Source organism: Equus quagga, chromosome 6, assembly GCF_021613505.1.
Source record: "Equus quagga isolate Etosha38 chromosome 6, UCLA_HA_Equagga_1.0, whole genome shotgun sequence".
Taxonomy (NCBI): Eukaryota; Metazoa; Chordata; class Mammalia; order Perissodactyla; family Equidae; genus Equus; species Equus quagga.
The window spans coordinates 2565618-2579449 of record NC_060272.1 but is presented as its reverse complement, the minus strand read 5'-3'; the positions used below and the strand labels follow the sequence as shown (position 1 = coordinate 2579449).

The following is a 13832-nucleotide window of genomic DNA, read 5'->3' as shown; positions in this document are numbered from 1 at the left end:
GAGAACCAGTTTCCCTGATGGGGACCAGAAAGGCAGCACGAGCCGCCAGTGTGCACAGCACACCACAGGAGCACCGGGGAAGAGGGGCATCATTACTTATTTTTGTGGGGACTGAGGAGGGCTCTTCAGACAATCGAGCTTTTTATTTGAGGATAATTGTAGATTCATGTGCAGTTGTAAGAAATAATCCAGAGAGACCCCGTGTACCCTTCACCCAGTCTCCCCCAGTGGCGACATCTTCCCAGCCGGTAGCTCAGGAGCGCAGCCAGGACACTGACCCTGACACGGGGAACACAGAGCATTCGGTCACCACGGGACCGTTTCCCCTTTACGGACGCACCCACCTCCGCCCCTCCCCTCCCCACACTGACCCCCGGCAACCACCAGTCTGTTCTCTGTTTCCATAATCTTGTCATTTCGAGAAGGTCCTATAGATGGAACCAGACAGAACTTCACTTTGGGGATTGGCTCTTTTCACGCAACGTAATTCTCTAGAGATTCACCCAGGCTGCTGCGTGTTCCAGGAGTTTGTTCTTGTTACTGCTGAGTCGTTAGCGTCCACAGTGTGGACGGACCGCGGTTTGATCATCCACCCATTGAAGGGCAGCTGGGCTGTTTCCAGGCTTTTGCTATTCCCAATAAAGCTGCTATAAATGTGTTCAGATGTTTGCGTGAACGTAAGTCGTCGTTTCTGAGACAGGTGCTCAGGCTGCGGTTGCTGGGTCGTGTGGTAGCTGCGTGTTTAGCTTTTTAAGAAAGTGGCAAACTGTGTCCAGGTGGCTGCACCACTTTGCACCCACCAGCAACGTGTGGGTGGTCCGGTTCCTCGGCATCCTCACCAGCCCTTGGTGTGGCCTTGTCTTTGCTTTGTACGCATTCCGATAGGTGGGTAGTGGTACCTCGTTCTGGTCCGTTTTGCCTTTCCGAACGGCTGAGGACACCGCACATCCTTCTGTGAGCTTATTTGTCAACAGTCTCTTCTCTTCCGTGAGGTGTCTCGTGTCTCTTTCCCATTTTCTAACTGGGTTGTTTTGGTTTTGGTTTTTTACTGTTTTGAGAGTTCTTTATATACTTTATATACTAGTCCTTTGTCAGATGAGTAGTTTGAAGATATTTTCTTTCAATCTGTTGCTCGTCTTTTTATCCTCTTAACAGGGTTTTTCACAGAGCAAAGTTTTTAATTTTGATGAAGTCTCATTTATCAATTTTGCCTTTTAAGGATCATCCTAACAAGGCTTTCAATCTTAAATCCTAGATCCCAAATGTATGTCCCTAAGCTTTTCTTTCCTAAAAGCTTGTAGTTTTTCATTTAAGTCCACAATCCATTTCAAGTTATTTTTGTATAGGGTGTGAGAATTAGGTCACGGTTTAATCTCTGGTTGTCCAGGGGCTCTGCCATAATTTGTGGAAAAGGCTGTCTTTCCTCCCCTGGCTTGCTCGCCCACTTCTGTCAAAGATCAGTTGGGCATTTTTGTTTGGGTCTGTTTCTGGGTCTGGGTTCTGTCCCTTTGTCAACGCCACACGGCCCTAATCACTGTAGCTATACAGTAAGCCCTGAAATCGGGCGAATGAATTCCTCCCACTTTATTGTTCTTTTCCAAAATACTTTTATTCTATTCTGGTTCCTTTGCCTTTCCATATAAATTTTAAAATAATCTCGTCGATAGCTACAAAAAATTTTGCTGGGGTTTTGATACGAATTGTGTTAAACCCGTATTTGGGGGGAATCAACATCTTGATTGTGTTGACTCTTGCCATCAGTGAACACAACACGTCTCACCACTTATTTAGATTTTCTCAGATTTCTTTCATCCATGTGTGGTTTTCAGCCTACCAGTTCAGCACATGCTTTGTTTGGTTTACACTATGTGTTTCATTTTTTTAAGCCATCATAAATGGTATTGTACTTTTAGTTCTGGTGTCCATGTGTTCATGGCTATGGATAGAAACATAGTTGGTTTTTGTATGTGTATCTTGTCTCCTGAGACCTTGCTGAACTCACTTATTCCAGGCGTCGTTTTGTGGAGTCTCTGGGATCCCCACATGGACCATCAGATCGTGTGCAGACAGGGACAGCTTGAGTTTCTCCTTTGTGATCTGTATATCTGTTGTTTGTTTATGTTTTGAGTGATTTTTTGCCTTCTTGTACTGGGTAGAGCTTCCACCACTTGGATGATGGTAGAGGGAGTGGGCGTCCTCGCCTCGTTCCCAGTCCCGGGGGAGAGTGTTGTTTTCCCCGCGTCATTCCCGTGACGTTGGCTGTAGGATGTTTGTAGACGCTCTTCATCAAACTGAGGAAGTTTCCCTCTCGTCCTGTTTTTCTGAGAGAAGATCTGGGTCTTCCCTCCCTCCCTCGATTCCCGGCTTCAGTGTTGTGTCCATGTCCTCTCCCTCAGCGGTGGCTGTCCTGACGTGGGCCCGGGTCTCTGGTCTCCTCCTCTGTTTCAGGTCAAAGCCGCCTTGGACACGTTGGCCCAGAAGATAGTGACCTTCACCGACGTGGGGAACAGCCTGGCGCACGTGGAGCACCTCCTGAAGGATCTCACGAGCTTCGAGGAGAAGTCCAGTGTAAGGATGGGGACGTCTGGGCGGCGTCAGCCTGGTGAGGCTGCAAGCACAGTGTCACCAAGGTTGCTTAGGAAGGTTCCGGAATTGGGCTTTCCCGCCATCCAAGCGGAAGCCCCCAGCCCTGAGTGACGTCTGCAGGTGGAGGAACAGCTGCCTGGTCCACCCCCACCGAGTCTCCCCCCAACCACCCCCTTCACCCCATCCTCTCCCCACCACCCCTACCCTAACCCCTCCCCCACTGTCCACTGATCCCCCGCAGGAAATCTCGCCCCGCCTGCATGTAAGGAACAGGAGCTGACCGCGTGTCTGGGCTCTCTCTCCCACAGGCGGCCGTGGAGCGGGCCCGCGCCTTGTCCCTGGAGGGTGAGCAGCTCATCGGCAACAAGCACTATGCGGTGGACTCCATCCGACCCAAGTGCCACGAGCTGCAGCACCTCTGCGACCAGTTTGCCGCCGAGGTCGGGCGGAGGAGGGGGCTGCTCGGCAAGTCGCTGGAGCTGCACAGCCTCCTGGAGGCGGTAGGCCCCCGACCCGCGCCCCACAGGCAAACTGCCTCTCGGTCCCTCAGGCCAGCTCCCTCCGGGCGGGTAGACATCAGTCACTGAGTGGAAACTGGTCCCACACCCCACACCTTTCTTCTGGCCAGACGGTCACCTCCTGACTCAGTCGTCTCTTTTCTAGAATTCATTTGCCACAAGTAACGGTTTCTGTAAAGGGCCCAGAAACTTACGGTCTAGCTAGCGCATGGCGCCCTGCCTCTCTGTGAGCGAGTCCGGTCCGGGTGATTTGCTGGGGTGTTTTCGGCACCGTGTCCCCCTTGGGTCATAGTTCAGAACTGAGCCAATGCGGTGCTGCAGAGATGCCCGAGAGTGTAGCGGTCAGCAGGCCGCACAGGAGACAGCGAGAGGCCCTGGCAGAGCCCTTCATGGGGACGCCTAGATGCAGCGTCTCACGGTGCCATTTTCCCCCCCGGCAACGCTCCACGTGTCCAGTCCATGAAGTGGTGCGATGAAGGCATCTACCTGCTGGCCTCCCAGCCTGTGGACAAGTGCCAGTCCCAGGACGGCGCAGAGGCAGCCCTCCAGGAGATCGAGAAGTTTCTGGAGACCGGCGCAGAAAATAAGATCCAGGAGCTCAATAAAATTTACCAGGACTACGAACTCATCCTCACCCAAGACCTGAGGGTAAGCCGTCGGGCTGCTCACGGCAGCACGCTGCCTGCATGTGGGAGCTGCTCCCACGACGTTCCCAGGAATCCTTGAACCAGTTCTTGGAGGTTCCGGGCACTTGAGAGAGATGTCGAGCGGGAGGTCATCTGGTGCAGCTTCCCTTTCAACGCAGAAATTATTTCCACACCTCCCTGGAAAGCAGTCATCCTGCCTCCTGCGGGATTGGTCCTGCTGAGGCGGGTTCTCGAGGAAGTGGCCATGTCTGTGGGCCCCGCTGCCTGGTGCTCCCCTCCGTGTTTCACTGAAACTGGACGCCTCCCAGCTCCCCGCCAGCCACCCTTGTCCCACCCCTGGGGCGACACACGGCACGCTGCCCTCCCCTCAGCGCCCTAAGGGTGTGTGCAGAGGGGCCCTCCCCCCAGCTGACCTTCCTCGAGGCCTAGTGTCCGTTATTCCTGAGAGGGTGTACCTCCCTGTGCACGGCGAGCGGCACGGGGCGGGATGGCTGCACCAGAGCACACACATCCGAGGTTGTGCGTGCTGAGGCCGAGGCCGCGCACGGTGCCTCTGTTTTTAAACTGTGGACGCCGATGCTCGTGAGGCTCCTTGCTCACTAGTGGTCACGCCTGTCACCTCAGGAACACGTGCAGAAGGTCTTCCAGAAGCAAGAGAGCATGGAAGAGATGTTCCACCGGAGGCAGGCGAGCCTGAAGAAGCTGGCAGCCAAGCAGACGCGGCCCGTGCAGCCAGTGGCCCCCCGGCCCGAGGCGCTCGCCAAGTCACCCTGCGCCTCCCCAGGTATGTGCAGACACCCACAGTCCCTTCAGGGACTGCCCTCCTTCCGTTCCACCAGGGGCCGTCGCCCATTTTGTAAATAAAGTTTTATTGGCACTTGGCCCGCCATTCGTTTACCCTTGTCTGTGCTGCACTGGCAGAGTGCAGCAAGGAGCGCATGGTCCACAGAACTGGAATATCGAGTCACTGCTGGGGGATTTTCCGGGGCCTCTTCCCCCCAATCCTGAGGACCCAACTGTCCTCAGCACTGTTGCCAGAATAGTTTTCGTCAAGTGTGGCTGCGACCTGTGCCCCAGAGCCTCCGGAGCTCTGAGCCCCAAAGAGCCACGTGCCCATGCCTCAGCCCGCCTGCCGGGCGCCACGGTCAGCCTCAGCCCCTCGTTGTGTCCCTGGCGGGTGCAGCCCTTCTCTGAGGCCAAGCTGACCTCCCACCAGTTCCTAGAGACTCCCTCCTGTCACCTCCCTGTCCCCAAACACGCTCTCCCAGCAGCTGGGATGGCTCCCACCGTTTTCTTCAGGGCTTTGGCCAGTGTTGCTGTCAGAGCTCTGGGGAGCCAGTTCCCACGTCCTGTGTGCGGGGTCCGATGACACATCGCTCTCTGGCCTCTTCAGAGACCTCCTGGACCGGAGCGTCCTGGCCACAAAGCTCTTGCCGGAGGGCAGGGAGCCGGAGACCCCTGGGATGTGAGCTGACTCCTACGGGCCAGCCCCTCGTCCTCCGACTAGTCTCCCGGCCCCGTTTTCCTTCCTCACTACTTTTATGGGGCTTCTTCCCCCTTCTCTGGCCTGCTTGCTTTTCCCTCTGAAAGTAAAAAAAAAATGCCGGACCCTCCCACACGCTCTCTGCCCCTCCCCAGGCGGTGCAGGGTGAGTCACACCCACCCTTCTGCCCTTTTTCCAAACCAGGTATCCGGAGAGGTTCTGAGAACAGCAGTTGCGAGGGCAGCGCGCGGAGAGGGCCCTACAGGAGGGCCAAGGTGAGGCCCCGCCCCACGCCGCTGACCCCCACCCAGCCGGCCAGCCGCCCCCACCTGCTCCCTGCGCCTGCCTCCCTCCCGCTGCTCCTGGTCTGCATGACCTCAGATCTGTTCAGACGGGAGATGAGACTGGGCTCCGGGCCTGAGCCGGGACGGAGGGGGCGCCGCCTGGCGCTTGACGGCTGAGTCCCGTGTGCTCTTCTCTCCCCAGAGTGAAATGAGTGAGGGCCGGCAGGGCCGAGGCAGCTCCACGGGGGACGAGGAGGAGAGCCTGGCCATCCTGCGGAGGTGGGTGGGCTGCTTCCCGGCTCCCCCGAGGGGCTCTGGTCCAGGTGGGACCAGCGTGACCCCCCAGGTCTCAGCCTCAGGAGCCAAGCTGGCGGACCCATCGGCTTCTACCCCAGAGCCGCCAGGGAGGAGCAACGCTGGTGTCGTGTGGCACCTGCATGTGCATCTGGTGCATGTACGGAAGTGGAACACACGTGTTCATTTGGCCTGTCCACATCTGAAATCAAGAGAAATTTAGGTTTTCCTTAGAAAAGCCGCATTTGCCCCAGATCCTCAGGTAGCACTTTGCTGATTTGAAATGGCTCGTGTTCTCCCTTCCCTGAAGCCCCAGGCGAGAAGACAGTGTGATTCACCCCAGCCAGCCCCTCGGGTGGCCCGTTTGGGTCCTGTCCTGGCTCCCCTCTCCCCGGTGGGCTTGGTCCCTCCCACTGCCCAGGAGCCCTTCCCACCCCCCTGGCTCCATGCGCTGAGCTGAGCGTCACTTCTCTCTCTTAACCTCTCCCCTCCTCGTCTTCACCCCAACCCCAAGGCTCTGCTTCTCACAGCTACCCTGTTTCCACGGCACCCGCTTGGGCGTCCTGTGTGCTCCGCCCCTCCCAGGAGTGGCTGGGGTTGTGTCCGTCCCCACACAGCACTGCTAATGAGGTCTGAGCTCTAGAATGACAGAGAGGGTCCTTCCGACGTCCTTCCCGGGATGGGGGGGTCACTTCCCCATGGAACCCCTACCTTCCAGCTGGGCTGGACTGTCCACCGTCCACAGGGCAGCTGCACGCACCGCCTCCCTGCGTGGTCCCACTCTGAGATCAGTACTCAGAATGCCCCCCTCGCTGCCGGCCCTCAGCATCTAGCTCAACCCCCACCTGGGAACCCCCTCCCCTCTGTAAGGCGCTGTACTCCCAGACAGGAGCACTGACCTCCAGCTCGTGGTGGTGAGAGGGAGGCCCGAGGCCCCTCTTCTCCTGCCACCCCGTTTGGGAGCGTGGACTCTGAACTGCGGCCCTACGGCCTCGTTAGGTGCTGACAACTGTTTTAGAACTGATGGTGCCCCTCCGTCGGTGCTCCACGATCGCAACCCAGGAGCACCCCGGTGGCTCCATTTTCTGTGGATTAAGGTGGGGAGCTTGGTCATAAGTGGTTGAAAGGTGGTCCTCGTCAGTAAAACAAGACCTGACTGTTCATTTGAGACCCACGCCCCTCTGGGCATCCACAACGTGATGGACATGTGGCAGTTCCCTGATCGTCACTGGCCACCCACTGTGTGCACGAGGGTGGTGACAAGCCCTAGAGCAGCTAAAGGATGCCCCGAGGTGGGGGTGCAGATGGCCCCGGACGAGCAGGCCGATGCAGAGGCGCAGGAGGGGCTCTTCCTGCAGGAGACGGCGGCGGGAGAGGGGAGCAGGGCTGACTCCGCGGGGTGGGAGGACTTGGAGACGTGCCCAGAGCAGAGCGATGCTTGAGATGCGCTTGAGGAATCGGGTCATTTTGTGTGGGTGGCCCCAAAGCCAGGAGGCGGGTCCGGGCCTCTGGATAACAGTCCGCACGCCCTGTCCACAGGCACGTCATGAACGAGCTCCTTGACACGGAACGGGTCTACGTGGAGGAGCTGCTGTGCGTCCTGGAGGTGAGCCCGCACTTGGGGATGCTGGGGTGCCCCATGCTGGCGGCTTGGGGGGGGCTCCCCACCCCAAATGGTCTTGTGTCCACCGAAAAGCACAACTTCACTCAGAACAGCCCCAGACTGGACACAACTCAAATGTCCGTCCACAAGACCAGGCCCAGTGGGTTTAGGGGGACTTACTCAGGGACAGCGTTTAGCAGGAGAAAGACCTGCTGCTACGGCCCGTGACCACGGGCGACCCTCAGGACCTGATGATGAGTGGGGGACATCAAATAAGAACGTGTTCCCATCTGGGGAGTCCCTGCCTGCCGTCAGGGTGGGGAGGTCGGAGCACAGTCACCTGTGTGCTGAGCTGTTGCCTGAGGGGGACAGTGGGACTTCCGGCTGCTGGAATGTTCTGTATCTTGAACTGGGCGGGGTTTACAGGGGTGTAGACACATAAATAGCTTATCAAGGTGTGCACATGAGGTTTTGTCCCCTTCACGGAAGTTGTACCTGAATTTTAAAAACATTGAAAAGAGACCTCCCCCCCCAAAAAAGTTGTGCTGTTTGTAACTCACTCACATTTTGTGGTGCTTGTGCAGACAATCCTGGAAAAGGCCAGTGAGTACACACAAGGTCGATTTGCTCTCTAAAACCTGGGACTGTCTCGTCCCCCTGGGCAGCGGCCGTCCGTCTGTCGGCTGCAGCTCAGGGTGCCTCCTGCCTCTCTCCCCTCCCGCAGGGCTACGCTGCCGAGATGGACAACCCGTTAATGACACATCTCATCTCAACAGGCCTTCAAAACAAGAAGGATGTTCTATTTGGAAACATGGAAGAAATTTACCACTTTCATAACAGGTCGGCTTTCCTCCTCACACATGTGGTCAGCTGTGTCTCGCCTCCAGAGTGGCCGCCTTCAGGGAGCAGGAACCCAAACGGGCCTGGGCTCTGCCGGTGGGGAATCTCCCTTCCTCCCTCTCTGGGGCATGAGCAGTGGCTCGAGTGGGACTGAGACAGGCCAAGGGCGAGTCGTCTGAGCCGCGTGGCTGGCTTACAGATGGGCCGCCTGTTCCCCAGGAGAGATGCTCTACGCTCTGTCAGCGGCCCCCTCCTGCCCTCTTCCTCTACTGCTGGGACAGGAGCCACCGCCCCACCCCCACGTGTGTGCGTTTGGCGCTTTGGGGAGGCACTGAAGGCCACACCCCTAGCAGAGCCCATTTTGTTCCCAAGCTTGTGGAAAAAGACGACAACACTGGGGGCTCCTTTCCTCCTGCTCTCCCCTCGTGAGAGCACTCTGAGGCCTCTCCGTGGCTTTGGGGCAAGTGCGGGTGGTCCTTCTGGAGCTGCTCACCCTGGTGCCTCGTCCCAGTTTGCGGGAGCTGGTGGGAAAGGCTGTGAGTTGGGAGACTGGAGTGCAGAGGGAAGCAGACAGACACAGAGCAGCTGTGAGCGAACCCTCCCTCTCCCCTGGCAGTGCAGCCGGGGCCAGGACTGGGCCCCACCCTCCCCCGGCCCTCAGGGGACACTTGGGCTCTCAGTCTGACCACATGCTTTGGCTCCTCTGTCATTAGCATCTCCCACCCGCCCTTCTATAAAGGAGGCAGCTGACCCCACCCGGGGCCTTCCCTTGGGAACTAAAATGAGCAGGTGGCCCAGCCCATCAGTGTCCTTGACCCCGGCCTGGGGTCTCAGTCAGTCCTCGGGTGCTGGGCCCCTGGCGGCTCCACACTGCAGTACTATGTCCTGACCTGATCCCCAGGGAGCTCCCCCTCCCGATGGGACTTACCCCGATAGAAACAAACAGAGGAGGACTCGGCCCAGGGCCCAGGGCAGTGCTACCTCAGGGAGGGTCCCAGGGGCAGAGCCAAGAGCCCTGTTACACAAGCACACAGGTATGGGGGCTGGACTTTCAGAGCCTCTAGATGCTTCTGTCTGTCTGCCTGTGGCCTCTTTGTCCCATGTCTGCCAGCAAAAAGGGGCTCCCCAACCTCTGCGTGAGCACTGACGCCAGAAACGTAAAGGGACCCGCAAGGGGGTCGCGTTGGCTTAACCCTGAGAGTTTGGTGCAGGGGGGACCCTGAGAGTGACAGCTGTGGGCTGCAGGTTCCTGAAATCAGAGGGCGTTTTCCCGCACACGACACCTCCTGCACCGTCCAGAGTTAGGATGGAGAGTCATCTGGAAAACGATGCCTGTTAATTTGTTACAGATGCCGTCTTATTCATGTTGTCCATCGTACAACCTAATGCAAACTTCCTTTGTCTAGAATATTCCTGAGGGAGCTAGAAAACTACATAGACTGCCCAGAGCTGGTCGGAAGGTGTTTTCTAGAAAGGGTATGTATTTGTGTAAACGTGCACCTTGCTGTGCCCTATTTCTTACAGTTACTACTTAAAATCATAGTGACTTTAAATCCTATTGCCGTCCCCTCTGACCAGCTGAAGTCACAAAGTACACGTTTCCAGCTTGGCTGAGATGACGTGATACTTTATGGTAGGGCCAAAAGAATGCGATTTTTTCCTAAAGCCCAATAACTAGTTCAAAAAAGAGAAAAACTATCAAACGTAAGCTTTGAGAAATGCTAGAATTGTGAAGCATCTGAGTGTTGATGGCAAGTTTGGGTGAAGCTGAGTGCTTTCGTGCTGGTGTTTTGTTCTGTGCTGGTCCTGCCCTGGTTAAGACGCCCTCCCTTCCCAGCTGACCTTGGACAAGTCGTTCACGCTTTCTGAGCCTTATTTTTTTCTCCTTGAAATAGTAAATGTCTGCCTCCTTCCAGAGCGGGGCGATCAGCCGAGGTGGGGGGTTGGTGGGGAAGTTTTCAGAGGAGGAGGGGCTGCCGGGCGCAGGGGCCGCTGTCTTCTCCTCGCAGGCCCACGAGATCTTGTTATGCTGATCTCGACCGACTGCTAGCTTAGCAGTAGGGAAAATGCAGCTTCCTAACAGCAGTGAAACTAAGTCTCAAGCTAGAGGCTGCAACTCGCTACGATGAATTGGCGTCAGGAGGCAGAAGGGAGGAAAAGGGGAGCGATATTTGTGTTTCCAGTCGGCCTGGCCGTTGGCAGCGCTTCTCAGAGCTGTTTGAGAACTGGAGCCGGGCCGTCACACTGCAGGCCAGCGGCTCAACGTCGGGTCCTGGCCGGCAGGATGAGCACCTCCTGGGATCTTTTCAGAAACGCACATTCTAACGTCCCACTCCAGACCTGCCACGCCAGGACCTCCAGGGGTTCTGAGTTGAAACGAGCCTACGGGCGATTCTGCTGCCCATGCAAGTTTGAGCACCACCGTGTACACTGAGCTCTGGGGATTCTTTAGAAAGTCTGTGTTGGTCCTACGTTTATTTTTAGTCTGTTAGTCCTGTGGCAAAGCCAGCTGTCCTGAGCTAATGTGTACAGAAGCGGTGTCAGGACCAAGGCAGCCCTGAGAAGGGAGCTTCTGGGGGCGCTGTCACCTGGCTGCCCCACTGCGAGGGGCGTGCGTCTGAAATGGAGGGGGAGAGCCCGGATTGGCCCCACAGGGGCAGGGGGCCTGGGGCAGGCGTCGTGCGTCCTTGATTCCAGGCCACTTTGCTCCACATTTGGTTGGGGTTTGTGCGGGAGGCTGACACTGGGCACAGGTCGTCAGCAGCCTGACCGAGGTGCAGGGCTCTCAGCAAGCAGGAGGCGTCTCAGCACCACTGCTCTGCGCTCCCCTCTGCCTCTTGGCCCGCAGCCGTGTGCTGGCTCCAGCTGAAGGAGCCCCAGAGCCGTCTGTGCCCCCGGGCTGCCCTGGGGCGGTTGCATCTCACACCCGGGGCTCAGGTCTGACTCAGAGAATAAGCTGTGTAATGTGCAAAACTGCCAGAGAAGACTCAGGAAGTTCCATTTGAAAAAACAGCCTCTAACAGCCTCTGAGGGAGTCCGTGCAGCGGAGGCCCCTCACCCAGGACAGCCTGTGATGGGGGGTTCCAAGGACCCGGGACCCCTCTGGGAGCAGTGGGCGTCCAGAGGGTGTGACTCGGGAGTGGCGCCAGCCCCCCGGGGCGCTGAGATGGCCGTCTGTGTCCCGGGACAGATGGAGGAGTTCCAAATCTACGAGAAGTACTGTCAGAACAAGCCGCGTTCCGAGAGCGTGTGGAGGCAGTGCGCCGACTGCCCCTTCTTCCAGGTGTGTCCGGGATCTTTCGAGTGTCGTTTCCTTTAGTGGCGGGCTCCCAAACCCAGAACTCTGAGAACCGTCTAACCCAGAGGTTTTGGGGGGTGCAGGAATGCCAGAAGAAGCTGGACCACAAGCTGAGCCTGGACTCCTACCTGCTGAAGCCAGTCCAGAGGATCACCAAGTACCAGCTGCTGCTCAAGGTGAGACCCCGCAGGCCCCGCACCCAGCCTGGCGGCCGCCCCTCCCTGCCACCACCCGCCTGTCTGTCTGCGGCTGCCCCGGCCGTCCCTGAGCTGCCTTCTTCCCATCTCTATGAGAGTCCTGGTTCTTCACAGCCCTTTGTGGAGGGCCTGCTGTGCGCTGGCCATGGCCACGGGGCTGGCGACACAGAGGTGAACAGACGGGCAAACCCCACCCTGTGAGGGCTCTCCACATGCACTGGGCTGTGTGCCATACGCTTCTTCCCAGCAAAGCCCAGTCTATATCCAGCTGTCCTTGTGGGCCCAGCAGAGGCAGCTCTGCTAGGCTGGAGTGAGCGTGTGAATGGACGCGGCAAGCGTGCCTTTGACAGTCAGATGTTTATTTGGGTGTCATATTTGAAAGGAAAGAGTAGGAGGTTTACAGTAGCAGATAGAAGACGTGAGCCCCCTGCGGGGTGCTCACCCTGCGGAGGCACTGGGAGGGGCCTGCACTTGCCCAGCTTGGCTGAGTGTCCGGCTCAGGGGTCGTCCCGATCAGCAGCATCCGGCCAGGCTATTGGGAGTGGTATGGAGTGGAGCTATAGGGAGATGGGAGGGCGGCTTCCCGAGCTGCTCCAAAGCCAGTGGCCCTAGCAAACCTGCCACCTGGGGAGGGTGGCTGTCCGCATGCATGTGTGCTGTGGTGACTGCGTCTCGAAGGGTCTGTGTTGGGGCTGCCGGGGGCCTCTGCTTCCAGGACAGAGCACGGGCACTCCAGCAGCTCTCGAGGGAGCGTCAGCATCTAGTGTCCGGACGGGACGGGTGTGTGAGTGGGGCCTGGTTCTCCTCTCCCCCAGGAAATGCTGAAATACAGCAAGAGCTGTGAGGGGGCCGAGGACCTGCAGGAGGCGCTGAGCTCCATCCTGGGCATCCTCAAGGCCGTGAACGACTCCATGCACCTCATCGCCATCACGGGCTATGACGTAAGGGCCGCGGGAAGCTGACGGGCGGTGGGCTGCGGCTGGCCGTCGCTGGGCAGAGCTGTGTCCTGGAGCTTCCACTGCATGCGTCACCCGAATCCAGTTAAACCTCGTGTGACTCGGGGTCAGGTGGCCCTGAGACAAACTCCCGGGCCGCAGCCTGCGTGGGGGCCTCTCAGGGCAGACGCAGCTCTGCAGCCCTCTCCACTCCTGCCCTTTTCCTGCGGTCGGCGTCCCTCAGGAGCGGGCGGGGGTCTGTTTTCTCTTATGCCGCTTGTGGGCTGGTGACATGTGACACGAGAAGTCAGATTTCGGTCAACTTATTAATTTTATTTCTCTCTCTACAAGTCCATTCAACACTCACTCTCGCTTTCTTTTCATTACTAGGCCTTATTTTTAGAGCAGTTTTAGGTTCACAGCAAAATTGTGGGAAACAAGGATTTCCCATGCACCTCCTGCCCCCACAGCCTCCCCCACTGTCAGCGTCCTCACCAGATGGTGCATTTGTCACAACCGATGAACCTCCATGGACGCGTCACCGTCACCCAGAGTTCACGGTGTTCATCAGGGCTGACTCTTGGTGCCGGACGTTCTGTGGTTTTGGACGAATGTGTTATGACGTGCGTCCATCACTACAGTATCATACAGGGTGGTTTCACGGCCCCAAAATCCTCTGCTCCACCTGTTCGTGCCCCTCCTCCCAGCCCTGGGAAGCTGATCTTTCACTGTCTCCATAGTTTTCTTTCCCAGAAGGTCACACACCTGGAACCCACACGTGCAGCCTCCCAGAGGGGCTCCGCTCACTCAGCAACGTGCAGCGAGGCGCCCACCTGGCTCTGGGTTTAGTGACCTCCTGCCCCCACATGTTTCAGGGGAATCTGAGCGACCTGGGGAAGCTGCTCATGCAGGGCTCCTTCAGCGTCTGGACGGACCACAAGAAGGGCCACAGCAAGGTGAAGGACCTGGCCAGGTTCAAGCCCATGCAGCGGCACCTGTTCCTGCACGAGAAGGCGGTGCTCTTCTGCAAGAAGAGAGAGGAGAACGGGGAGGGCTACGAGAAAGCGCCTTCCTACAGCTACAAGCAGTCCCTGAACGTGAGTGAGGGGGGTCCAGCTACAGGCAGTCCCTGAATGTGAGTGAGGGG

General features: G+C 57.7%; 1 protein-coding gene across 18 annotated transcripts in view; it reads left to right on the top strand.

Moving 5' to 3' along the window:
• MCF2L (MCF.2 cell line derived transforming sequence like) overlaps window positions 1-13832 on the top strand; it is a 174244-nt gene that overhangs the window by 149873 nt on the left and 10539 nt on the right. For all 18 annotated transcript variants that reach the window (XM_046664016.1, XM_046664013.1, XM_046664008.1 and 15 more), the window contains 13 exons: window positions 2449-2568; window positions 2895-3086; window positions 3561-3752; window positions 4376-4535; window positions 5439-5509; window positions 5721-5797; window positions 7352-7418; window positions 8140-8255; window positions 9662-9731; window positions 11446-11538; window positions 11637-11729; window positions 12566-12691; window positions 13561-13782. In XM_046664016.1, the coding sequence (XP_046519972.1) occupies window positions 2449-2568; window positions 2895-3086; window positions 3561-3752; window positions 4376-4535; window positions 5439-5509; window positions 5721-5797; window positions 7352-7418; window positions 8140-8255; window positions 9662-9731; window positions 11446-11538; window positions 11637-11729; window positions 12566-12691; window positions 13561-13782 (1599 nt within the window). The remainder of the gene's footprint in view (window positions 1-2448; window positions 2569-2894; window positions 3087-3560; window positions 3753-4375; window positions 4536-5438; window positions 5510-5720; window positions 5798-7351; window positions 7419-8139; window positions 8256-9661; window positions 9732-11445; window positions 11539-11636; window positions 11730-12565; window positions 12692-13560; window positions 13783-13832) is intronic.